Below are 24,198 nucleotides of genomic sequence, written 5' to 3'. Positions count from 1 at the left end.
GCGCAACTCTGTGTGTCTACCAAGCTTCAGGAGGTACTTGGAGTTTGGTTACTCGTGCCAGTACTTCGGGAGCAACGCGCAACAGAGAATGGCATGCAGTAGCGTCATGTGACCGCGTAGGCGTCGCGTTACGGGTGACGACACGCGGCTCTCGGCTTGAGGCGTGACTTCGTCCTTGGACCCAATCCACCACCCTCCCTGCGTCTTCTGCTCTTCCGCCGACTCTCGCGTCGCTGACTCTTACTCTGCTACTTCATTGCACTACGCTTAGCTAGACTTTCCGTGAGGTGTTAGACACACATCCTTGATCAGCGATCTGCGGATCGTGCATGGAGTGCCAGAACTGCGAACTCAAACAACGTCAGTTCTATTGCGAGAATTGCCTCAGACAACAGTGCGTACGACGAGAATTCTACTTCCTGACATTGAACTGACGAAATCGTTCCCTGTCTCCTTTCCAGCCTCCTCTCGCTGCGATTACAAACCCAGCATGCTACTGCCGATCGAGACGTTCACATAGCGTCGGCGCAGAAGTCCCTTGCGACCGTCGTAGACCCCGCACGCCTGAGACGTGCTGAGTACAAGGGTAGAGAGGAGAGGGTGCAGGAAGTATGGGACGGGGTGAATCAGCTGAGGTCAACTAACGACGATTGTGCGTGTTTCACATTCACCCTGCCGAGGGCTTGTTGCGCTCACCCCCTTTGCAGTGCGCGATCGGATACAGAAACTGCGAAGCTCCCTTGGAACGCGCAGACGCACTCTTGCCATAGCGACATCTACTATCCTCCATGCCCATTCCTCTACCCCCTCTACATCCGCCTCTCCTCCCCATGCACCTATATCCGCTTCTCCTCAAGCTGGACGCCCGATATCTCATCGGCCCAACTCCTCACTCTCATCTCAATCTTCGACCCCGCCTCCTTCCAGTGCATCGCCGGCCCCTCGCCCCCTGTCTTCGGCTTCCCGCCCTTTGAGCACCAACTACTTCTCATCCACCTCTCCACAAGCCGTTCGTTCCCCTCTTTCTGTCGCAACTACCCCACCCCAGAGCTATTCTCGACCTTCACTGGGCTCGGGTTTACCATCACACCCATACGGCACCACACATGGACGCGCTGTCTCTGGAAGCGCTCCGTACGGAACGCCTATCTCCATGCGGGGTGTAGATCCAGTTGCCAGACAGATCGAGGAGTTACAAACACAGATGTCCCAATTATCTGATGCAATAGCGCGTGCACGGTCAGGACTTGTTCAAGAGCTCGTGGAGGTTTTCAGCGTTGTTGAGGTGGGCGGACGGCCGCCATTGGGCGGGAAGGCCGGGACGAAGGGAGAGTGGACGATCGGAGGACTCGTTCTACCAGTGCCGGGCGACATTCGTCGTAAGTCTCGCTAATTTTCATGCTATGTCACATCGAGATCAACGACCTCCACGTTGCGTTGTGCAGGCTATCCCCCAGATCACATCAATGCTGTACTAACGCACACCATACACTTCGTGACTTTGCTTGCCTTCTACCTCGGTATCAAGCTACCCTTCGAGATCGTGTGGAGTCGCTCCTCCACTGCACCACCGAGCTCGTCTGCTAAAGGGAATGGACTGTTGGGTGTCGGGATTCCATGGATCGGTGCCGTACGCGGCGGCGAGAGTGGTGGATGGGCACGGTTCGTTCATCTCTTAGTCTCAAGTATCGGGTTTTGTTGACTGTCCCGTATGTAGATGGTCCACGAAGCAGCCACTTCACGTATCCTCTGCACCGCCAGCAGCCTCCTCAAGCTCTTCAACCTCAAGCTCAGCCTCGTCCTCGCCATCCTCCTTCACCCGTCCCACCTCCCACCGCGCATCTACCACTCCAGCGACGACACAGCCATCCTCCCCGCCTTCCCCCGGTGTTCCTCATCCGCAACGCACAACGTCCCTCTCGGGCTCGCTGGCAGATTCTCAGCTCGCATCCGCGCCTCCGCCGAGCACCTCCTCTTCTCCAGGCAGCGCATTCACCACCGCGCTCGCGATGCTCCTATATAACGTCTGCTATCTCGCACACACGCAGGTCATCGACGTACCTCTCGCACACGCCGGTGACGTCCTTGGAAACCTCTGGGCTGTCTGCTGCTCGCCCGAGCTCGGCCGCCGTGCGCACGCGACCCGGCCATTGCTGCCTCCGCCCACCCCCGCGAGCTTCCCACTCGACTTCAGTCAACTCCTGCAGGCGACGGCAGCGACGCCCGCGCGGGCACGTGCTAGAGGCACCGGTGGGCGCACGAAGGAAGTCAAGACCGAACGGATTGTCGAAGAGGACGAAGGATGGGATCTGTTGGACGCGGACGCGGACTTCATCGGATGATCGCCCCACCTTCTGCATGCGCAAGTATCTATATCTCACCGGGTTGTCTCATTGGCACTGGATGCTCATTGTAACTATGTGATCGTCCGCACGTTGATCGCTGTATTTCTAGCACTGTAGAGTACGAGTACCGTATAAATAAGGTGCACGTAGAGGGGCCGCACCTGCTCCCCGGTCTTGTCCATCTGATTGTCTTGTGTACAAGGACGATACTCGTGTATATGTATCTGATACCAATAATTCAATTGCAGACGCATACGCACAAATGATACTAGGGGCCCTTTGGGGCGAAGATGCAACGGGTCGGAGGTGCGAACAGCTCACAGCTCTCAAGTCCAACAAAATGCACAAGCGAAGAGGTGATGGGGACGGGACGGAAAATGGGGACGGGACGGAAAATGGGGACGGGACGGAAAATGGGGACGGGACGGAAAATGGGGACGGGACGGAAAATGGGGACGGAACGAGATGGAAGTGGAGAGACGAGGTGGACGGGGACGGGACGAGAGCAGCGATATCAAGTACACAGCGAAAGCGAAGTACATAACTGCATAAGTTCAAGGCGAGAGAGATGAGACGCATGGAGTGGAAACTAACGTTGTGACTGATGTGGGAAACGTGCGCAGTGGGTCTAGGTAATGTGCGTCGACCATAACTGGCAGATGTGCGCGGGGGGTAGGGGAAGAGAGGTGGATGAGGTGGAATGCATGTTAGATGAGTATGAGTAGATGCAATATGCTGGTGATGAGATGCGAGACTATACGTATCAATACAGATGATGAGGGGGTATGTTTGCACGAAGCATACTCAAAGCAACTCTGTCCACGGACAGCGACAGCCGCCAACTCTTGGTAAGAATTACACCCACTGCGGTACTTCTTGACTTGTAACATCGGCTGCGTTCATGCCGGCATCGCGCTCATCCTGCGCGTCGTCTTAGCGGTCGACGACGCAGTGGACGAGTTAAGGCTGGACGTCGACGACGGCGCCGAGTTCTCCTTCTCAGGCTCGCTCGCGGACGAGACAGACGGCAGCCGCTCGAGCTTCTGGAACCTCTCCTGGCTGGTGGTCGACTGGCGCAGCTTTGACGAGTCCAGGATGGACGCGGACATGCGACGGGTGTTCGCCACAGCCTTGATGGTACTGGGGGTCGCACGAGCTGAAGGGCCAGAGGGAATACGCGTAGGCGTAGCAGCGGTGGCAGACTGACTCCTGGTTACCGAAGGGGGTGGACCCATTGCGCCGTCGAGAGAGCGCTTTGCCGTATGAGAGCCGGATGCACTGGTGGGACCGTTGGCGCGGATGCTCCTTCCAAGCGCAGGCTTGGTGATAGTGGAGGGAGTCTCGCTCGTGCGACGGTCCTTGGTCGTGCTGCCAGCATCGGAGAGCACGGAGGGCGGTCGAGTAGCAACACTAGGAGTGCCGAAGATAGAAGACTCCCTGCGGGATGCTGGAACCTTCGCAGTGGGAGCGGGTGTACCACCGGCGGTGCCACGGACATTCATGCGCCTCTTGAGCTGCAGAGCCACGTCAGCGAAGGCATAGACTAAAATTCACAATTACTCACCAACTCGAGTTCCTGCTGCTTCGAATCAAGAGCGATGTTGAGACCGTTGAGGTCCTCCTTGTCTTGCGCACGCTGCTTGGTGAACTGGACCAACTTGATATCCTTGTCCGCGCTCTCCTGCTGGAGCTCATGCACCTGCCGTCTAAGCTTCTCAACCTCGGCATTGAGCGCATTCGTCCGGTCCTTAAGGCTGTTGATCTGGACATCCGTCTCCGCCTTCTCGCGGACCATCGCCTCCATGGAGGCACGGGCTTCGACCTCGCGTGCGACGACATCCTGCAAGGTACGGCTCTGCTCGTTGACGATACGCGCGTGCTCGCGCTTCATCTTGGCGATTTCGCTCTGTGCATTCTCCGCGTCATTCTCGCGCTCGGACTGCTTCTTCATGAGGTCTGAGAGCTCGGCTTCGCGCTCCCGGAGACGGGCCTCGACGCGTTGCGCGCGGTCCAGAGCGAACTTGTGCTCCTGCTCAAGCGCCGTGACCTTGTCCTCACGCTCACGGAGAGCGGCAGTGAGCTCTTCCGAGTGCTCTTGCTCAGCGCGAAGCTGCTCCTCGAGCTGGCGATACGACCGTCAGTACCTGAATTATTCGCAGGCTTCAATCGACAAAGCTTACCTCGCTGCGCTCGTTCTCGAGATCCTCCTTCGTTGCCCAGAGTTCCTGCGCTTCCGCTTCAAGTTCGTTCTTCCTGTTCTCCGACTGCGTCCACTCGACCTCCATCTCGCTGATCCTAGCGTTCAGCGCCTCGACCTCCTCGCGCAGCTCCTGCTTCTCCTTCTCTAACTCTGCCATCTTCTCGCTTTGCGCCTCCGTACCACACCACTGCGCCTCGAGCTCGGCCTTGAGGACGCTGAGCTCGTTGTCCTTATTGAGAGCATCTTCCCGAGCGTCCGTAAGTTGGGTCTCCAGAGTAAGCTGTTCAGCGCGCAGGGCCTCGTTAGCAGCAGTGAGAGCCTTGCGCTCCTCGTCCCACGCAGCCGTCGAGAACACGCGGGACCGCTCGCCCTCCTCCAAACTCATGCTGACGTCCATGGACTCCATCGTCTCCCGAGCGCGCGCGATACCGTCCTTCAGCTCACGCTCCGCCTCATCCCTCCGTGAGAGCTCCTCCTTCGTGCCATAGAGCTCGTCCCGGGTGGCTTGCAGCTCCTCAACGGCAGAGCGCTCACGCTTCTCCAACTCAATCTTCTCGCGTTCCAACGCCTCCATTTTTCCATGCAGGGCACGCAAGGCATACCCGCTGGCTTCATCCATGACGCTCCGCTCCATGGACTCCTCCCTGCTACGCTCAACCTCCAGTTGCAGGTTCTGGACGCAGCGCTCGAGGTCGGCGACGCGCTTGCGCCAGCCGCGGATGACGTTCTTCCGTCGCTCGCACTCGCGTCCGCATTCGTCGAAACGAGACTGAATGATGCGCATCATCTCGTCCTTGCCGCGGAGATCGACCTCGTATTGCGCGCAGAGTTCCGTCTGAAGTGCAAGCTGGGTGCGGAGGGAGAGGATGAGGTCCTCTTCACGAGATGCCTTGCGACCATGGACCTGAACTGCTTGAGGCGGGGTCGGGGGTACGCCGGTTCCGGGAGTGTAGTACGCCGTCGAGTGCGCTCCGAAGGGATCCTTCTCCTTTCCCTTCTCCGGGGACCCGGCCGCAGGGTACAGGACGAGGGCACCATTTGAGCGGTCATCGATGTCAGCTTCAGGAGGCACGTTCTCCTTCTGCGGGGTCAATGGGGCCTGCAGCATAGAGTGGAAGACGGTGTCACTGTAGGCCCGGTTGCGGTTACCCTTTGGCTTGAGGGAACCCCGCCGCGAGCTCGAGGAGCTGGCATTGGAAGCAGGCGAATCTCGAACCGCGGCGCCGATTGAGTGGAAGACGGTCTGGCCGAAGCTGAAGGACTGGCTCCTGTCATGCTTGGACGGGGTGCTGGATCGGAATTCGCCATCAGGCTCTATACGAAGAGCAGTAGCCGAGCTGTCGGCATCGGAAGGTAGCTCAATTGCGTTGTCGAGGAGAGGAACCGAGTCTTTGCTGATCGGTATGGGTGGAAGATCGATGTCCTGGGACAGATCGAAGATGTTGGAATCGTTGGGTGGAGGAAGAAGTTTCAGGTTGGACGAAAGTGTGGGTGAGAAGACATCCTGGAGAGCAGGACGGACAGGCGTGCTACTGTGAGTCTTGATGCGAGCACCGAACGAAGCAGGCTCGGGTTCGCTGCCACTTGCGCTGGCATTGGAGATGTCGGGAGTGATGATCTTGTAGGCGTCGCGGGAGAAGAAGCGGACGCTCTGCCCTGTAGCAGGCGTATTGGAATCGCGGAGTATAGAGCGAAGTGAGCCGAAGCGTCCTTCTGCAGTAGGCGTAATGGGAGTGCGTGCTGGAGGGTCATGTAAGTGTGGCCGAATGGAGTCTTGGGATTGCCGCGGCTGGGTCGAGTCTGTGGACGCTCTGCTTATTGAGGATGCGTCGGAAGCTGAGGAGAGCAAGTTAGCTTCTGCATGAAGACTAACATATTCCAAAGAGGGTGAGTGCATAGACACCCCCAGTATTAAGCGAAGTATGTCGTACGTCATGAGCACCATGCTCAAGACGAAACGTTCCCACCGGGCGACGCACAGCCCCACAACATCAACGACTTAGAGACGAAAAAACTCACCAGTAGAGCCATGGAGAGAGGACTTTACTTTCTTGAGATGGGGGATAGAGAGCTTGATGGGGAGATTGGGGACTTGGTCGCTCTCGCTGATCGTCTTGGCCGTGCGCTTGAAGATCCCTCGACGACCGTGCTTGGAGGGGGATGCAGGCGGACTTGGTGAAGGGAAAGGTACCTCATTGGGGTCGTGGAAGTTTGAGAGGTTCGGATGACGGTCGAAGACGGTGGAGAGGACTGTTTGTACCGGCCTGTCGTCGGCGTCGAAGTCTTGTGCGGGTGTCTCGGGACGCTTGAGTGCACTGCTGATTTTGGACCACATCGTTGGTGGTGGTACTGTCGGTGTATGGTAGAGTGTGGGTCGCCTGGGTGTTGCAGATGATGGAGGGGGAGGGGAGGGCGACTAACGACGGCACTTGTAAGCGGGGGACATGAACGTCGGGAAACAACAACCACGCTTCCAGGGGCGTCAATGTTCACTTTCGTTCTCGCGCGTAGCACACGTGATCGCGTATCGCACCACAGGCGCTTCATAGCAGACCCTTGGGTCTGGAGTCTAGACTGTCGGTTGGGTGACCGTGCAGCCCTTTCACCCAGTAACAGAGTCGTCACCTTACCGCGTATACTTGAAACCACTCGGACGAGTCAAGCGCAACCGTACACAATATATCATACACCCAACCACAGCACCAGAAAGGAATGGCCCATACTAATCTAACCGATCCCCCTTACGCATGTCCCTCGCTTCATCAGACTCAGCAAGGAGCTTCTTTACGCCCAGACCCAATCCAATCATGCCTATCATGGCAAAGAACGCGGTGTGCCACGGGTTGTTGACCACATAAAGTTCGAGCGCAATCAACTTATTGTTCAGATACTGCGAACAACGACGCGTTAGACAGGGCACGAAGATGACTCAAGTTCGTAATCGGGACGTACCCTGGCCAGACGCTCCACAAAGTTCTCCGAGTTCTTGTGCGCAAGCGTGCCCCTGGCGGCGCCATTGATTGTCGGAAACAGGCTCGATGCAGTCAGCTTCACAGCCTCGCCAAACGGATCAGTGTCGTAATACACCAGTCTCTGCGTGAACCAGCCAGCGCCTTCAGCAGACAGTTCTACCTAGATTAACAAGCACACTCACTGAATGATCCGCAACCACAGTCATAGGGAGCATGTTCGCCTTGATGCCATACATGCTCTTGAGCCAGCTGCCCCACGCATCGGCGTCCATCCACGTGAAGACGACTGGTGCCTGTTCCTTCGCGTCCCTCCACTTCCGCGCGATGCCAATAACCTCCTTGGCAACTTGCGCCTTGTCGTTCTGTGATGTTGCAACAATCACGACAAGCGGCTTATGGGGCGCATTCATGATGTCCTGGAAGTTGTCCCGGTCAAGCTCAACCGCGCCGGGAAGGCGGTTCCGCATAATCTGCACAAGTCTGTCTGTCAGCATCCGGTATAACTCAAGGTCAAGCGATGTTCGCCCATACCCAATTAGCAAGCTCTTGCTTGTTCTTCGTGGACAGCGACTTCGGCAGGTTATACACTGCGGCTGGTGCGTTGGGATCGTGGTCCTTGAGGGCAAGGACAGCAGCGGTGCCGGGCTGGATGTTAAAATGGTCGTAGAACGAAGACGATGTAGACGTATATAGCGCGGGAGAGCCGAACAGCACATTCGAAGCCTCAACGACCTGCTTCTGCAGAGATGGTCAGCAGCAGCCCTTTGCAGAGAGCAGCACCACATACGAAGAGCGTCTTGTCTGACGGCGAGTGCAGGAAGAGGTAGAACACCGACTGCTCAGCGACGCGAGTCTCCAGCTCGCCGTACTTGAGCTCCTGAACACCACTGCATTGTGACATTAGTACCGGTTCTCCCAATCAGCTAAAGGAAGCACATACGGTCCAGCAACTTTCTCGGCAAACGCCTGCAACTGCTCGATCTTGCGACCGCCAGTGTACTCCGTCTGGCCAGCACCTTTGCCGCCATAGTAATGCAACATCGGGTAGCCAGTGATTCCCTCCTTCTTGCATAGTGCACTGTGGGCCTCACAGTCTACCTCGGCAATATTGAGCTTGTTCTGCATGACGGAGCCTAGTTGTTTCCAGATCGGCGCCAGCTTCTTGCAGTGTCCACACCTACAGTAGCAGCTGAGTCGGCATTATCACGGAAGGAGGGGGCTGAAGGACGTACCAAGGCGCGAAGAACTTAACGAACACATGGCCTTTGTCGACAGTCTGCTGGAAATTATTCTCATCCAGCGACATGACGACACCATTCGGGTTTGCAGCCTCCCGGTGCACGATCTCGTCCAGCAGCTCATCATCGTCCGACGCAGCGGCAGGAGGCTCCTCAGCGGGAGGTTCGGGGGCAGGAGGGTTGCGAGGCTCGGCGTGGGCAGTGATGTACTTGGTGAGAATATCGACATCCCGGGACTGTCGGAACGTCTCAAGGTACTTTCCGTCGCGGTATAGGTTCATCTGGGGGTATCCTTCGACGCCATTCTTGCGGCAGAGGTCTCCGGTGGGTATCAGACGAGACTGCGCATCGGGCACACGAGCTGACAAACGCACCTCCGTGTACAGCGCAGTTAACCTGAGCGAGACGGATACCTGGGTCTGCCTTCTTCTCCGTCTCCTCCACCAGCTGAGTCCATGTCGGTGCGAAGTCACGACAATGACGGCAATACGGTGAGAAGTGCTCAATGAACCTAGAAAGCGGAGGTGACATCGTCTGTCAGCGGGAAGACCTGGGCAGTACCTTCGTGCACGCACCAGACGCCGTTCGCTATAGTAGAGTCAAAGTCATCCGGAGTGAGGACCAGGAGTTCCGTTTCAGAGGACTCGACCGGAAGGGCGGTGGAGGCGAGGATGATGGATGAGACGAGAAGAGAGAACGAGAGCCGCGCGAAGGCGAGCATCGTGGCGCGTGTGTATAGACCGGCCTAAGCGGTAGCAGGGGGGATAAGTTAGAGAATGTTGTGCAGATCCAAAGCTCCAGGTAGCGAATGTGAAGAGAAGGACGAGGACAAGCGGAGAGTTGGAGGACAAGCAATGGCCGAGCTGGCTTCCGTAACCTGATGAAGTGGCTGTGGACAACTCCCGAGCCTCGATCAAGCTCGAGCGCCTGCAGCCTTGTTCTTGAATTCACCTTGACCGTTGGAACATCAACAGCATATCGTTCGAAAGGACCTCGAGGAATCCTCGAAAAAGCCTTCTCTCCCCTCTCACTATCGTAATGTCAGATGCATGTGCAACGTGAGTCTCAACACTGTCACCAATGTCGCAGCACCTGGCAGGAGTAAACTCACGCGCAGCTAGCACGAATCTACCACCTCATGAGACCGGATGCATGTTAGCCACCGTGATCAATCGCGTGTTGAGCACCTTAGTGAAGCCTCAAAATTCAATAACTGCGGCGAACGCTCAGGCAGCCCGTCCAACCCCGCCGACTCACCTCGTGGTCTACCCCGCAGCACCGCTGCGCGATTTCTGCGGCGAGGCCACATACAATACAAACCACTGATTCTGGTGGTGTATCTGTGTGCCACGCGGACCGACTCGAGGTACCTAACGAACTACGATCAGCCAACACCCGCCCCGCGTAGTGCCAAGCTGCGCAGCACCGTCCACAACTCGTCTAGGACGCTATCTGTCGTGTCTGCGCGTCCACGACGCATTCTATCCCTGCTGCGGGCGCGGGCTCCGACCTGCTACATAACGGCCTCTGCTCGCCATGATCTGCATTACGGGGACTTCGGAAGCCATGGTTCGCATCCGCAAGGAGCGTAAGACTCGTCGACTATTCGCACGCAGGCGCCCGATGTACACCCCGGAAGACCCAACAGTCAAACCATTACGATATCGTGAGCCAACTCCCTGTCCTATGTGAGCTATCTATGACCTTGTGCTTCATCAAGATGACCTCCCGAGAGCCGTCCGTGCTGCTCAGGACGCATTCCGCTACAACTCCTTCAACCGATACATGGAGGTGAGTCACCCACCTCTTAATAGATAGCGTCGCTTCATATCATTATTGTAATAATGCACAGGACGCAGACCCGACACCCTACAGAGAGCTTCGTGGGACAGTATCTTTCACTGTCGGCTTCGCAGAAGCCATACGTTCCGGGCGCATCCTCGCCATCGACCATGGTGATGCGATTCTTTACTTGTACGTCTGGCTCTGTGTTCCAAATGACACCACGAGTAATGTTCTCATGCTTTCCAGCGGAGTGCCCGGCAACAATGACACAGGTCCCATCTCAAAGATTATCAATCCGATACTGAATAGTGCGGACCCGCCAGAGCTGCATAAGGTACAGTATAAATCCGGTACGCGTGAATGCATGTATGTGCTCACTGCAATGATGTGCAGAGGAAGCTGGAGTTCCGTACCAGGATAACAGCTCTGATCAGGCTAGTGCTCGGTCCAGGAATAAACGAGATGCTTGAAATCCAAGTCCTTGCCACCTCACCCTCGAAGCAAGGTCGGGGCTACGGGACGGCCCTTGTCAACATCGTGAACGACATGGTACACCTCCCGCCCGGTTTTCTTCACTACTGCCTACGAAACTGACTGAGTTACCATCAGGCCGATGCCCAAGGCCGGAAGACGTTCGTCATCACTGGAGATGCGCAAGGTTTCTACGAGACAGTCGGGTACCGACTCGTTGGGGAAGATTGGCTTGGGATCGACAACCCATCATGGGACGGCCCGCCTGTCCCAATACGCGTTGTGCGTATATCCACGCTTTGCTTTCAGATGTTGGCCTAAAGTCGTTGCCGCCAGATGCTGAGAGAGCCTCGCCCATCCCTAAGATACTCCGATATAGGGAGGAGCTCATCGTGGTCAGTATAACGCTACCACGAATCCTTATGCAATCGGCTTTATCACCTGGAAGTTTCTTTGGAAACATCACTGTCTATACGTTCATCTTGGATGTTGTATTCTATCAAGGCGGCAACGTCAATAGTGTCCAGTCAAAACTGGTGGATCTAGCACCCAGTGAAGGCATATATCATGATAATTCGCCAATGACATGGTGAGCGCGCTACCGGTGCTACCTGCTATCTGTCAGTCCATGCTCTGGAGTGAGCGCTGTCATCCTGCTACATAGCGCTGCTGAGGGTGTTTATCGGTGCTGCCAGTAACCTGCGCTAACTGCGGATCCCGCAGACTTCTGCGGGTAACGGTGCCAGTTGAGTTCAAGTAGATATTCTAACATGAAATGGGAGCGACGTACGAGAAGCTCAGTTGCCACAAATTATCACTCGTAAGGCTCAAGGTACCTCTTCGCATCCTCCCCATTTAGTCTCTAGCTCCAGGGCTCGATCGAGATTTGCGATATGGACGTGCATGGACATGATGCTCAAGATAGAACACGCGGAGACGCTACGAGCACACATCGGTCGAGAACGTAATGGTGATTTTCCATTCAGATTTCGCATTGTCGTTCGTTGCAAGTGCCACGACTGTGGACATGAGCGACGAAAGTAGCTAAGCCATTTCTGAGTGTCTATACAAAGTGATCATGGGGGACAGCATGGAGGTAGAGATCCGTGACAAGTTCATGGTGGGCAATGGGGGGGGGGGGGGGGGGGGGGGGGGGGGGGGGGGGGAGGGGGGGGGGGGGGGGGGGGGGGGGGGGGGGGGGGGGGGGTTACCAATGAGCAAGTACTAGCTAGCTATATATGCACAGTAAATGACGACGAGATATACAGACAACAACATGAAAGCGTTCGAATGCGCGTAAGCGTAGGCGATAGATACTACATTACATAGGTAACAGGTCAAGGTACGAGAGTACGGTCCGTACGCCGACCAAAGCTGAGTCGCAAGCGTCCAAGTCCTCTGCGCGTGGTCTACATCTAATCGCATCAGAATATGTCCAGAGCGCAGACGAGAAGGATATCATATCCGATGTCGCTGAAACTGCATAGTGCACGTTAGGAATAACAACATACACTCCAGAGTCCCTCACGCAGTCGCGGCCGCAGTTGCCGCAGCAGCAACAGTCGAGCCACCACACACCAGAGCCGTCGAGTCCACCGCGGGACCCCACGCATCCGGGTATACGCATCCCGCAATCTGAACCGCGGCGAGGCTCGTATCCGCGGGATCGGCCCAGCCATCGCCGCCGGTGGTAGTCGCAGCCGAGAAACTCGGGGTCGGGAGGGTCGGCACAGCGCTTGTTGCGGTGTACATGGGCAGCTGGGTAGGGTTCGCACCGTTAACGTTCGAGAGAGCGGGCGGAGGATACTGGGAGAAGGACGCGAGCGCGGTCGCAGCGATGGTACCAGCGCCAGAACCACCAGTCTGCCATGATTCGTAGGTGCCGTTCCACAGAGTGGACCCGCCGAGGTTCAGAGATACACAGAGTCCCTGCGCTTCACGGGGGTCGGTCGGGATCCATCCTGAGAAGATAGTCAGCATGGTCATGGAAGACGACACGTAGCCGCGGAGCGTACCATTGTCAAGTCCGAGCTTATAGGACCACAGCGGCGCCTCAACCCTGCCCGTGACGGACGAGTTGCCAACCTTCCACGTCCAGAAGAAATACCCAGGCAGACCCATCCCGTCCATCTGCGACATCACGAAGTTCTTGATGCCAGTCTTCATGTCTTGCGTCCAATTAGGCCAGTCATTCCATGTAGGACACTGCGCGTACGTGGAGTTCTGCCCGACACCGATGACCCACTTGCCGCAGTTGTTGATTGCGCCGCTGAACTCGCCCGAGATCGTGATACCGAAGTCGAGCTGGGACTGGTTGTTGGAGTATGCTTGGCATCCAACAGAGGGCCAGTAGTCGAGAGGATGGTCGAAGTCACCGCCAAATGCCTGCCAAGACAAGTCAGCGCAGTCCCAGCGAGTCTCCCGCGAGCCGCACTTACCACATAGGGATGTGTATCCAGGATAATGCGCTGCAAGGACCGTGAGCCGATTAGAACTAGAGACCGCAACGTGGACGGACGTACATCGGATCCGGGCAAGAAGTCCTTCCACGAACCTGTGCCTTGGAAGCCGTCATGAATGACAATGTACGCGCCCTTGCCAATTCCGGTCTGGGCGACAACGGTCAGGTCCGACGGGAACGCGATAGCTCATTGTAGACTCACAATATCCCGAATCATGTCATGCCCCTGCAGATAGCTGGCCGTCCCGGAACACTCAGCCGACATCCCTTAACCATGCCAATCGGGAACACTCACAACCGCGTCAACTGGTCCCGTCCAATGATGCCCAAGAGCGGCTCGTTGATGATCCCAAACATCGGCACAACGTCCTCGTACTCTTGCTGGCTAATGAACTCTGCGATGTAGCGGATGTAGTCCATCGTCCGCTGCGCGTTCGCAATGCCCATGTATCCATTGAGGAAGTTGATCGGGCCCAGCCTGCCGGAATGGTTGTACCCGTTCTGCGAGCCTGGGACGGTGTGCAGCTCAAGATAGATGCGCAAGCCGTACTTGCGCGCCCACTTGAACGCGAGAAGCACGTAGTTCCATGCAGTCTTGGCGAGGAACGGTTCTCCGGGCCAGGTCTCGATCGCCCAGTAGGGAATGGGGAGACGAATCCAATTGAGCCCCGCGCCAGCGATCTCGGCAAAGTCTTGCTCCGTCTGTGATATGGAAGAACCGGTTCAATAAGATGATCAGGGCAATGAAGGGCGTGGCGGCGACTGGAAGCCGCATGGCGAACACGGCACTTACAACGAACGTCTTGTAATGCTCCTCGAGCTGCCCGATACCCCCACCATCGCTCGTGTCGTTGAGCATCGCGACGCTAAGTGTCCACTCGTCGACCGCCTGTCCGCCCGGAATAGCCGCGTTGGGCGTGACATTCTGGTACTTCTCGAACAGCGCGGGGACGATGAACGGCTCAAGGACAAGCCAGCCGCCGAGGTTGACGCCATATATCTTGTCGCTGGAATAGTCCCATGGCTCGTTAAGGGCGGGAGTCCATGAGTTCGGCCGTGCACTGTTGTTGTACGGGTTCGTCGGGTCGTCCACCCCTGCGGATAGGAACAGCGAAGGTGCCAAGTTGACGAGATGCCGACAAGGTGAAGAGCATCAATTATGATGTCACGAATCAAAGTTAGCATGGGGTGGGAACGAGAGTCTGGAACGCAAGACGCACAGAAACCACCGAACTTGTTGCTGTAGGTGAACGATGACCCATCTGAGAGAGTGATCACCGACCCATCGCCGCCAGACGTCGCGCCTGTGGGTGACTCTGGGTTTGTCGAGCTTCCCCCACTGCCTCCCCCTGACGCGCCTGAGCCGCTGCTGCTGCTGCTCTTCTTGATGACGGTGAAGTAGACAGGAAGAATGACGGCGAGCACCACCACGACGATCGCGGCCGCACCAACGCCCAGCCAGATGAAAAGCCGTCTTCGCCTGTTAATAGGACGAGGCTTTTCGGACAGAACCCCTGCTTCTGTGAGGGGTGCTCCGGGATCGTTCCGGTTGGCATCCTCCGAAAGTATCGGGCGAGACGGATCGGGAGACGCAGTCGCGCTGCCGATGTAGGAGTTGCGCGCGGGAGTCTCTGGCGGGGAGAAGGGGTTGGCGTATGGCGTAGGCGGCGTGCCTAGCTGAAGGCTCTCTGCTGTGGCGGAAGCATTAGCAAGGGGCGTGGCGGCCACGCTCTCATCCAGGAGAGCGACCGATTGGCGTGCAGAGGCGTCGTCCGCGAAGGGAGAGTGGGCGGGGAGGTCGTCCCGGGAGCCTGAGGACATGGTTGTCGGAGGCAGACTCTGGGGAGAGGCCTGGCGGGAGGAAGGGCACGAGAGCGCGAGGGACGAGGGCGAGCAGCATGTTGTGTTGAAAAATGGCCTTGAACGGGGGACCGGGGCCGTTCCCACTCCGCACAGAAGCTATTGATAGGAGATGGGATTGGAGGATGTGCCGAGAGGGTTCGAAGGCGATAAGAATGGGCGCAGCAGCATATGGAAAACAAAATTAGACCGGGGAGGGGTGGAGAACCCAAGACTTCGCGATCAAAGAGTACTTGCGTCGCGAGTGCGCAGATATCATGGCGTACCGCTCGCATCGTCCTCGTCCTCGCTTAGCATGGCTTAGCATGCCCGTGTTTCATGCCAAGTAGGTATGCCATCCAGCTGCAGCAGTGCTCAGTGCATTGCAACTTTCAGGGGTTCACGGGCAGGCTTTCTTGCGTGCAGCGCGATGTCGCATACGCAGCTTTGTACGCAGTCGTTGACGAAGGTGGCAGCTCTAGGCAGCCCGGAGAACGGGAGGATTCCGTGTCGGAAGACGCTTACCCGTACGTGCGACTCGCTCGCCGTCTCGGCACTGCCGCACTGGCTCCTCTTCAGGCCTTCGTTGCCATGTATTCTTGAATCTAGAGTTCAGCTAGCATCAAAATGCGACAAGTCTGCGCGATGAAATGACGTACCTCAGGCCCCCGAGGAAACGGCGGCAGTTCGTTCACGAAAGACCCTGGATGGTCATCGGACGTTGTACGGTTGAGAGTTGGTACGGGCGGCGGTCTAGCCCGAGAACGTTTCTTGAGCACACACGGGCGGGTAGAGACTAGAGTTGGCATTGTGGGAGCAAGCTGCAAGGCGGCACCAGTTGGCATCGGGAGGACGGCGGGAGTGCGCAAGAATGGTTATTACCTGTTATACCTCTTTCCTGGATAACGACGCGCCCCGACGCCAGGCACATCCCCGCCACGACACCTGCGATCGTCTAATCATCTCATCCATCCATGCATCCACGCGAATCTCAGGTCATGTTATCCTTCTCACTCAGAAGTCCGTTGACGCTACCGGGAACTCAAACATATGCATTGAATGCCACGCTGCGCTTCTCTACGAGTACACGGTGATCCACGCATCCTTCACACCCGTATCCACGGCTGCCAACGCGTCCCGCACCGCGAGAACCGTGCGTAGTGTCTATCACACGACCGAAACACATCCAAGTTCCAACCCAGATTGCGATCGCCAAACAATCCTCGGCAGGGTATAAATGCCCCTCGGAAAATGATGCATGCCGCCTCCTGCGTATCTCGCGCTCTCCCCTCGATAAGTACGCGCCCTCCTGTACTTCCGTGCCCGTGAAGAGAACGTTCCACTACGGCGGTAAAACCTCTGCCGGTGAACGCGAAGAGCATGAGCAGAGGGCGCGGCGATATGGCATTGGATATGATCGGCGGCTAGGAGCAAGCTGTCATGTCTATCCGACTCTATAAGTCGGAGATTGACCTCGACCACTCCCGTGCCCTCTCTCCGGCTTCCGACCCCCTAGCGGCCCTCTGTATCGATAACGCTCCTTCTTGGTACCCTCTCTTGCTTCTTACCTTCACTACGAGATCGTGAACGTCCATCTTCGCGACTTCACACACAGCTCCGTGTAACATCCAGAACGGAACGCAGAGCACGGGACACCATGGTCATCTCAACCGCTCCGAGTTCGCAGTCTACGCCTGCCTCTCTCCCGCCCTCCGTCTTCACGCTCCCGCAAACCGCCCAGCTCGAGGCGTTGTTCACCATCATCCGGGACAAGGAGACCAACCGCGGAGACTTCCTCTTCTACTCGGATCGCATCATCCGGCTGTTGGTCGAGGAGGGCCTGAACCACCTCCCAGTCATCCCCAAGACTGTCACAACCCCCACGGTACGTCTTCGCATATCTAGGCGGACCAGTCGGACGGCCGGTGACCGAGCATGCGATCTCGCAGGGCGCGACGTATGAGGGCGTCGGCTTTGAAGGCAAGATTTGCGGAGTGTCGATCCTGCGGGCCGGAGAGGTACGCACACACTCCCGAAGTAGCCACAGTGCATCTTATACAGATGGGCGCAACAGGCAATGGAAGTCGGCTTGAGGGAGGTTTGCCGGAGTGTACGAATTGGCAAAATCCTCATCCAGAGGGTACGTCCCAACTCAAAACCATACACCCTCGGAGCGCTGAACAGACCATGATGACTACATCAGGACGAGGAGACCGCTCAGGCTAAGCTGTTCTACGCCAAGGTGCGTATTTACACATGCTGCGACGTGCACGACAGCTGATTGCGGGGTGTACGGCAGCTTCCGCAAGACATCGCACAGCGGTACGTACTGCTGCTCGATCCCATGCTTGGTGAGTACTTGGGGCGGTGGAGACGTCAGGCGTAGATCCCGAGGGTGACTGACTGTGCTTTCCGCTGTCAGCGACGGGAGGCTCGGCAATCAAGGCCGTGGAGGTGCTCAAAGAACACGGCGTACCCGAGGACCGTATCATCTTCATTAATCTGGTGCGTATCTCTGCGACACCTTGCTCGCTGTACGTGTCTGTCTGGCATGCTACGTCCCCAACCCGTAGTGGGACGGGCACAGCAATTATGACATTCATGACAGCACTGGGCATGGAATGTCAAGGAGGAGCTTAGCTGACAACCGCGGGGTGTAGATCGCGTCGCCGGAAGGGTTGAAGAACTTCTGCGGGAAGTATCCGCAGACGCGTGTGGTGAGTCGTGGAGCGGCGACTCGGGGTCGTGTGCACAACTGAACGGTACGCTTTTTGTGCAGATCACCGGCTGGATTGACGAGGGATTGAACGAGAAGGCGTATATCATCCCGGGACTGGGCGATTTCGGCGAGAGGAGGTGCGTGACCATCGATATCACTCGAAGACCTCGTGGGGCTCATTCACTGCGACAGATATTGCGTATGAAGCATCTTCTTAAGAACTTCAGCCACGGTTATGTATAGCGAGCAAACTGGCACGGCGGCACGCCTGGAGACAAGTATAGGTTGAGAATCTGCGAAGAGGGCATCGGAGGAGTCCACGTGCTGCACGCTTCAGGCATGTATAGTACCATTGGATGCACGTACGGCAGCGTACGGCGCATCGCCGTCATGACTCATGTCTATCCCCGTGCATGAAATCCGCCTGTTGTAGGAAAGCAGGAGGACCGGGTGCGGACCTGCCTTGTTGAGGTAAGCCCGCAAGGGGTCGCTTGACCCGGATAGTGTTCGGCGTATCGCACAGGTCAGACGACAGCTGAATGGCCGACTACGAGCGACTGCAGACTGGAGCTTGGGACTGCGGGGGACGGGTATCGGCTGCGTTGACGAGTGTGGGGTTGGATCTGTATGCATCGGCTATGTGCTCCGAAGATGTGGGCGCGATGCATGGCGGGCGCATTCGTGGGTGTTGCGGCGACAGACTCACAGGCGTGGAAAGCACGTTAGATAGGCTCAGTAGCCTGCACGAGACGAAGATGCGAAGAGTAGCTGGTGGGAGGAGGTTACTGTACATATAAGAGCGAGCGAGAGGCGTAGAGGCCGCTTACGAGACTTGTCCGCCTGTGATTTGGCCGATCGCCTACTCATCCCCAGCATAGAGCTTGCTGTGCCCTGCCCTCTTTTATTTCTCGCGCTCGTCCCACTCCCCACATCCGTCCCTCCTTCTCACCCCGCCCTCCCCTCCCTGCTGTCCTTTTCTTGCTACTGCTACGATGTCGCCCGCTACTGCCGCCCCCCGTCGTCGCAGACACTCCGGAAACATCACCCGCCCCGTGCTCTCGCCAGTCGAGCAGCCCCGCGCTTCCCTGTCCGAGGTTCCAGCACGGCCCAAGTCCACGCCCCCAAACGAGCGGCGAGCCCGCGAGAAGCGGCCGGCCGAGTCCTCGAGCTCCAGCGACGACTCGAGCAGCGAGGAGGAGACGCAGCCCCGTGACTCGGAGCCGTACGCAGATGCCATGCAGATTGACCACCGGGACGGCTCTTCCGCCGCGCCCGCTGCTCAACCAGCTACCACCACCACCTCTGTCCTCGCCGACTCAAAAAGCAACTACGGCCACGCCTCACCACACGAGCGTCCCACCAAACCGCTTCCCTCGTCGTTGAAAGCGCGAAAAATGCAGCAGCAGCAGTCGAACAACCCCCTCAAGCAGGAGGCGAACCCGCTCATGCTCCCCGTCCAGGCCCACGTCGCCAGGGGTGGCCCTGCGTCCACACAAAGGCGGCTGTATGTGATTTTGGAGCAGGCGTGTCTTGAGGCGTATAGGGTTAGCACCGCGGGGCGGGGCAAGAACGGGCGCGAGGGCGACGTCAAGTATGCTCTCCTCAACTGCGACGACCACCAGGGCATCTTGGCGAAGACGGGCAGGGACATCGCCGATGCGCGGCCGGATATCACCCATCAGGTGCGTTTTTCGCGTATACCAGAAAGACGAACAGGGGTTTTGAGCGAGAGATGCGTAGTGCCTGTTGACACTCCTCGACTCGCCACTCAACAAGGCCGGGCTGCTGCAAGTGTACATCCACACCGCAAAAGGCGTGCTCATCGAAGTCAACCCCCATGTGCGCATCCCGCGCACGTTCAAGCGGTTCAGCGGGCTCATGGGTATGTTGTCTTGTCCTTTGCACAAATTTTCGCGAAACTCAGTGGTTCCGCGTGCACAGTGCAACTTCTGCACAAGCTCTCGATCAGGGGTGTTAACGGGCCTGAAAAGTTGCTCAAGGTCATCAAGGTTCGTGTACGGCGCGCTTCTTACCCCAGATCGCAGACTGATCTTGTATCTGTACGTCAAGAACCCTGTCACGGACCATCTGCCCGCGAACACGATCAAGCTCAGTACGTCCTGCCCCTTTGCACGTTTGATACCAGCGTGCTGACGCGATTGTGATCTGCAGCACTCTCTGGGGATGCGCAGACAGTAAAGCTGTCCAAGTATCTGCCCACGTTACCGGAGACACACAACATCGCGGTGTTTGTCGGTGCGATGGCCCGTGGAAAGGACGACTTTGCAGACGGTATTGTGGACGAGAAGATTGCTATCAGCGAATACCCCTTGAGTGCGTCGGTAGCGTGCGGCAAGGTGAGCAGCAGTGACATGTGTGTTGTACACGAGATATTGACACAAGGACGTGTAGTTCTGTTGCGCGCTGGAGGACCTCTGGGACATCATCTAAAGACCTTGCTTCCGTGCTGATTGCTCGAAATACACCTGCTATACGCCCTCTTTATTCGATCTTTGTTTGGGTACTGTCGGATTTGATTGACGTCTTGTACATCTCTGCCACTCTTTCTCTGCTCACTACCACTGCACTTCAACCTGCACGCATCCAACTGCATAAATCCCACCTTCCTCTTTCCCTTCCCCACGCACACTGCCCCATCTCCCCCTTCTCCCACATCATCATCCCCTACCCACATTCACGCACACGACACGAACAGCTGGCGACGACCATAGCGCGCCGATATATAGTACGATACGCGCGCCCACCCTGCTGGCTACTGCGCCGCCCATAGTTGTATTCAACACACCCCGAGTAGATGGGCCCGGCGCATATCGCGACTCAACTTGCGATCCCGGGCTCTGTACACCAGTAATCAAAATGTGTTTGTAGCAGTACCAGCTCGTTGCGCCCGTCGTGCGTTGCATTGAACATCGCAAGGCCGTGCCCATCCGTCGCGCCCTCGCCACGTCGTATCTCGTCGCTGTCTGAGGATGCGCAAAGCGGAGATCCCGCGTGTCAGTCACAGTATGGGGGAGCGCCAGTGGCTAAAGATGATCATTTCCATTTAGAGCCCTCTCCTCTGCCTCATCATCTCCCCTTCCTCCCCACTCCTCGCCATCCCAGCCTGCGCCAGCACACCCTTTGCTCACAATACCCCGTACACGACCCTACAATATACAGCGCAAACCAGAGCAAGTAGACGGTACAAATACACGATCTCCCCCACGATAAACGCCCCACACGCCTCCACCTAGCACCACGACGATGAGCACCGAGCAGAGCGTGAGCCAGCTGCCCCCGGGCGTGACCAACCCGAACTACAAGCCTCCCCCGGGGCGGCTGGGCAACCTCACCCCCGAGCAGCAGAAGGCCCTCGACCAGCTGAGGAAGGAGGTCCAGGACGCAGGCAAGTTCGTCCCCGAGCGCCACGATGATGCTACGCTCCTCAGGTGCGTCTGTAGTCCCACTCGTCCTCGCTGTGCTTCCCGTCTGCCCTGCCATCGACGTGTCGTGGCGCGTGCGGTCGGCTAGCGTGGCTGCAAGCCGTGGGAGGTCTATAACCTAGAGTGCTGACTGTCTCGTTCCTTTCTGCAGGTTTTTGCGCGCACGCAAGTTCGATGTCGAAGCAGCAAAGGTCATGCTGCTTGACTGCGAGCAATGGCGGATCGACTTCGGCATAGACGACTTGATGAAGTGAGTGTCCGCGCGCCATACGTTCATATTCGTCCCCTTCGCCCCGCCCCGCCCTCCCCTCCGCGATATCGTGCTTACAATGTCCGCCCTCCTCTTCGTGCAGGAACTTTGACTTCAAGGAGAAGGCCCTCGTGGACAAGTACTACCCCCAGTACTACCATAAAACCGACAAGGTGAGTATTTTTGCCTGCTCTGCGCTTCTTCTTCCGCGTGCTGACTGACGCACTCTCTCCGTTCCACAATGCTATCCACTCCTGCGCCGCATCGTCCTCCCGCGCTCCTCACTCACCTGTCCCTCGCCTTCACCCTTTATCCCACACACGCACACGCGCCTGCTCATCACCCCATCACGTCCACAGGAGGGCCGCCCACTCTACGTCGAGCGTCTCGGCCTTCTCGACGTCAATGCGCTGTACAAGATCACCGACCCGGACCGTCAGCTGAAGCGGCTCGTCTACGAATACGAGAAGTTTCTGCACGAGCGGCTCCCCGCGTGCTCGAAGATGGTCGGGTACCCGGTCGAGACGTCGTGCACGATCCTCGACCTGTACAACGTCTCGCTCATGTCCTTCTTCAAGGTCCGGGACTACGTCCTCCAGGCGTCGCGCATCGGCCAGGACCGCTACCCCGAGACGATGGGCAAGTTCTACATCATCAACGCCCCCTGGGCCTTCTCCGGCACCTGGAACATCATCAAGCCCTGGCTCGACCCCGCGACCGTCGCCAAGATCGAGATCCTGGGCGGGAAGGACAAGTACCTCCCCAAGCTCCTCGACCAGGTCCCCGAGGAGAACCTGCCGAAGGAGTTTGGCGGCAAGTGCCAGTGCCCTGGCGGCTGCTCCATGAGCGATGCGGGTCCGTGGAACCCCAACAGCCTATGAGCGCTGGGTGGTATAGGTTGTAGGACTGCGGGACGGTTTGACGGGTGCGAGAGGATGGCGAGAGGGGACAAAGGCCGGCCTTGTAGTAGTTTACTTTTCAAACGAGGGGACAGTTTCTTCAGCTCTGTGTTGGTGGTGGTGCGATATCTGCAAATCAGTGGTCTTGCGTCCACCCTCTGTAATGCTGTTAAAGTACGTGCAGACTCTTCTGTATCCCCTTGAGGTTATTGACCGACCGGCCATTGCAGTATGATCCGCTTGAGACCTCCGAGGAGAGCTCAAACGTTCAAGCTTTCAAGAGCCGGTCGGATCGGCACGTAGTTCTCCGGTCACCCCTTGAGGGTCTTCAAGCGAACAAAGCAAACAATGTCCTGTCAGCTACTTGGTAGGAAACTCAAGACACGTCTCACACTCGCCGCTAGCATCTCTCTATATCGCCGAAAGCATCGGACAACGGTCTTGTGGAACCGCGCGGTGAGTCATTGAGGTTAGCCTAAATCAACGGTATGCCATGGCTGACACTGCTTCCAGGTCAGTGCTACGGCATCCGCTTCCAAGTTGATGGCAGCATTCCAATGCCGGAGACCTCGTCATCTCTGGCAACGTCCAGGATGACCAACGCGGGCAGCGCCGCAGCGCAAGACTCGTACGCCTCTTGGGTGATCCACGTACGATCCGCAGCCAGTGAACCAAGCGGGGTCGCCGCGCGCTACCAGCCAGCATGCAGCCGCTCTCAGACGGATATAAAGGACGCAGTCGCGGTAGCAGACTGAGACAGACATTTCAGACTCGGACAGCACTACCTCCTCAGCTTCAGTTTCAAGCCCCCACATAGCACAATGCGCACGCCGCTCGCCCTCCTCTCGTCCCTCGTCGCAGCCTTCCTCGCCGTGCCAGCAGCCGCGCAGATCACTGCAGCCACCCCACCCCAATTCGAGACGCTCCTCGTCGGCCGCCTCGAAATCGGAGACTTTGGCACGATCAGCAACAGCACGTTCGGCACCCGTGTCTATGCTCCTCTCAGCGGGTGAGTGGTAACACGCGACACACTTGGGTCACAAATCCGCGTACCACAGTATCATGCTCACTGGCGTCACGTCCGCCCTGACAGAGGCAACATCACCGACCCGTCTGGCAAACTCGTGGCGACCTTGCTTCCAGGCTCGGCAGACACTGGGATCATCGCCAGTTCAGGAGCATTCTACCCACAAGCGATCCTTAACCTGCGCTGGGAAGCGGACCAGAAGCTGGCTTACCTGCGGGCCGAAGGGGTAGGGTGAGTTATGCTTCTGTCTCAATGCCCCTGGTGTCACCTTACACACTGGCTTGTCTGCAGGAAACTGTTCGCGTCGGATATGACTTACGTGTGAGTACTGCGATCGGATTTTGAGTCGCGAACATGATGCTGAAGAAAGAGTTTCACCAGCCATCTGGAGACCGACTCGGAGACGTACAGCGTGTTGAACGACCGCTTCTTGCTCGCCAATCTCACCTTTCCGGCGGGAGATAGTAACCATGCGATCGTGACCATCTTCGGGGCTCTCTAGGGGTCCCTTGGACTGTTACTTTGCTCTTAGTAGGAAGTATAGCACGC

The 24,198-nt window shown here is 57.4% G+C and overlaps 9 protein-coding genes across 9 annotated transcripts; 6 read left to right on the top strand and 3 right to left on the bottom strand.

Moving 5' to 3' along the window:
• The first annotated feature begins 206 nt into the window (after positions 1-206).
• Positions 207-2,599, top strand: L226DRAFT_487507 (uncharacterized protein). Its single transcript, XM_067677200.1, has 5 exons — positions 207-394; positions 462-652; positions 708-1,379; positions 1,446-1,662; positions 1,718-2,599. The coding sequence occupies exons 1-5, from the start codon at positions 330-332 to the stop codon at positions 2,340-2,342; spliced, it is 1,770 nt and encodes a 589-aa protein (XP_067535237.1). The 5' UTR covers positions 207-329; the 3' UTR covers positions 2,343-2,599.
• A 645-nt stretch (positions 2,600-3,244) lies between these two features.
• On the bottom strand, positions 3,245-6,880 carry L226DRAFT_463646 (uncharacterized protein; the record flags this gene model as incomplete). The annotated part of the gene is made up of 4 exons (XM_067675802.1): positions 3,245-3,859; positions 3,910-4,467; positions 4,526-6,381; positions 6,553-6,880. The coding sequence occupies 4 exons, from the start codon at positions 6,878-6,880 to the stop codon at positions 3,245-3,247; spliced, it is 3,357 nt and encodes a 1,118-aa protein (XP_067535236.1).
• A 295-nt stretch (positions 6,881-7,175) lies between these two features.
• L226DRAFT_535528 (thioredoxin-domain-containing protein) lies at positions 7,176-9,653 on the bottom strand. The gene is made up of 9 exons (XM_067680927.1): positions 9,331-9,653; positions 9,130-9,266; positions 8,750-9,074; positions 8,458-8,694; positions 8,305-8,404; positions 8,049-8,255; positions 7,700-7,987; positions 7,498-7,638; positions 7,176-7,435 (listed from the first exon to the last, which is right to left on the bottom strand). The coding sequence occupies exons 1-9, from the start codon at positions 9,474-9,476 to the stop codon at positions 7,268-7,270; spliced, it is 1,749 nt and encodes a 582-aa protein (XP_067535235.1). The 5' UTR covers positions 9,477-9,653; the 3' UTR covers positions 7,176-7,267.
• A 533-nt stretch (positions 9,654-10,186) lies between these two features.
• On the top strand, positions 10,187-11,520 carry L226DRAFT_80472 (uncharacterized protein). Its single transcript, XM_067687255.1, has 7 exons — positions 10,187-10,421; positions 10,476-10,546; positions 10,608-10,729; positions 10,787-10,874; positions 10,934-11,089; positions 11,150-11,293; positions 11,348-11,520. Exons 1-7 carry the CDS (start codon positions 10,292-10,294, stop codon positions 11,414-11,416), a joined length of 780 nt encoding a protein of 259 aa, XP_067535234.1. The 5' UTR covers positions 10,187-10,291; the 3' UTR covers positions 11,417-11,520.
• Positions 11,521-12,535: 1,015 nt separating this feature from the next.
• L226DRAFT_523451 (glycoside hydrolase) lies at positions 12,536-15,293 on the bottom strand (the record flags this gene model as incomplete). The annotated part of the gene is made up of 8 exons (XM_067678817.1): positions 12,536-12,972; positions 13,027-13,396; positions 13,450-13,479; positions 13,534-13,620; positions 13,675-13,708; positions 13,768-14,174; positions 14,266-14,567; positions 14,693-15,293. 8 exons carry the CDS (start codon positions 15,291-15,293, stop codon positions 12,536-12,538), a joined length of 2,268 nt encoding a protein of 755 aa, XP_067535233.1.
• A 1,203-nt stretch (positions 15,294-16,496) lies between these two features.
• L226DRAFT_535525 (PRTase-like protein) lies at positions 16,497-18,564 on the top strand. Its single transcript, XM_067680926.1, has 9 exons — positions 16,497-17,196; positions 17,261-17,329; positions 17,386-17,451; positions 17,515-17,553; positions 17,611-17,662; positions 17,734-17,816; positions 17,972-18,028; positions 18,091-18,167; positions 18,223-18,564. The coding sequence occupies exons 1-9, from the start codon at positions 16,969-16,971 to the stop codon at positions 18,233-18,235; spliced, it is 684 nt and encodes a 227-aa protein (XP_067535232.1). The 5' UTR covers positions 16,497-16,968; the 3' UTR covers positions 18,236-18,564.
• Positions 18,565-19,424: 860 nt separating this feature from the next.
• L226DRAFT_463636 (Nep1-domain-containing protein) lies at positions 19,425-20,481 on the top strand (the record flags this gene model as incomplete). Its single annotated transcript, XM_067675801.1, has 6 exons — positions 19,425-19,712; positions 19,771-19,912; positions 19,972-20,039; positions 20,101-20,143; positions 20,203-20,387; positions 20,443-20,481. The coding sequence occupies 6 exons, from the start codon at positions 19,425-19,427 to the stop codon at positions 20,479-20,481; spliced, it is 765 nt and encodes a 254-aa protein (XP_067535231.1).
• An 813-nt stretch (positions 20,482-21,294) lies between these two features.
• L226DRAFT_546034 (uncharacterized protein) lies at positions 21,295-22,604 on the top strand (the record flags this gene model as incomplete). The annotated part of the gene is made up of 4 exons (XM_067682390.1): positions 21,295-21,479; positions 21,625-21,723; positions 21,827-21,896; positions 22,083-22,604. 4 exons carry the CDS (start codon positions 21,295-21,297, stop codon positions 22,602-22,604), a joined length of 876 nt encoding a protein of 291 aa, XP_067535230.1.
• A 786-nt stretch (positions 22,605-23,390) lies between these two features.
• L226DRAFT_613467 (uncharacterized protein) lies at positions 23,391-24,151 on the top strand (the record flags this gene model as incomplete). The annotated part of the gene is made up of 4 exons (XM_067686513.1): positions 23,391-23,631; positions 23,716-23,880; positions 23,941-23,970; positions 24,031-24,151. The coding sequence occupies exons 1-4, from the start codon at positions 23,444-23,446 to the stop codon at positions 24,149-24,151; spliced, it is 504 nt and encodes a 167-aa protein (XP_067535229.1). The 5' UTR covers positions 23,391-23,443.
• Between the last annotated feature and the right edge of the window lie 47 nt (positions 24,152-24,198).

Source organism: Lentinus tigrinus (genome assembly GCF_003813185.1).
Source record: "Lentinus tigrinus ALCF2SS1-7 unplaced genomic scaffold L226scaffold_13, whole genome shotgun sequence".
Lineage (NCBI taxonomy): Eukaryota > Fungi > Basidiomycota > Agaricomycetes > Polyporales > Polyporaceae > Lentinus > Lentinus tigrinus.
Note: the sequence above shows the minus strand (reverse complement) of the source record. Positions and strands in the feature narration are given on the sequence as shown.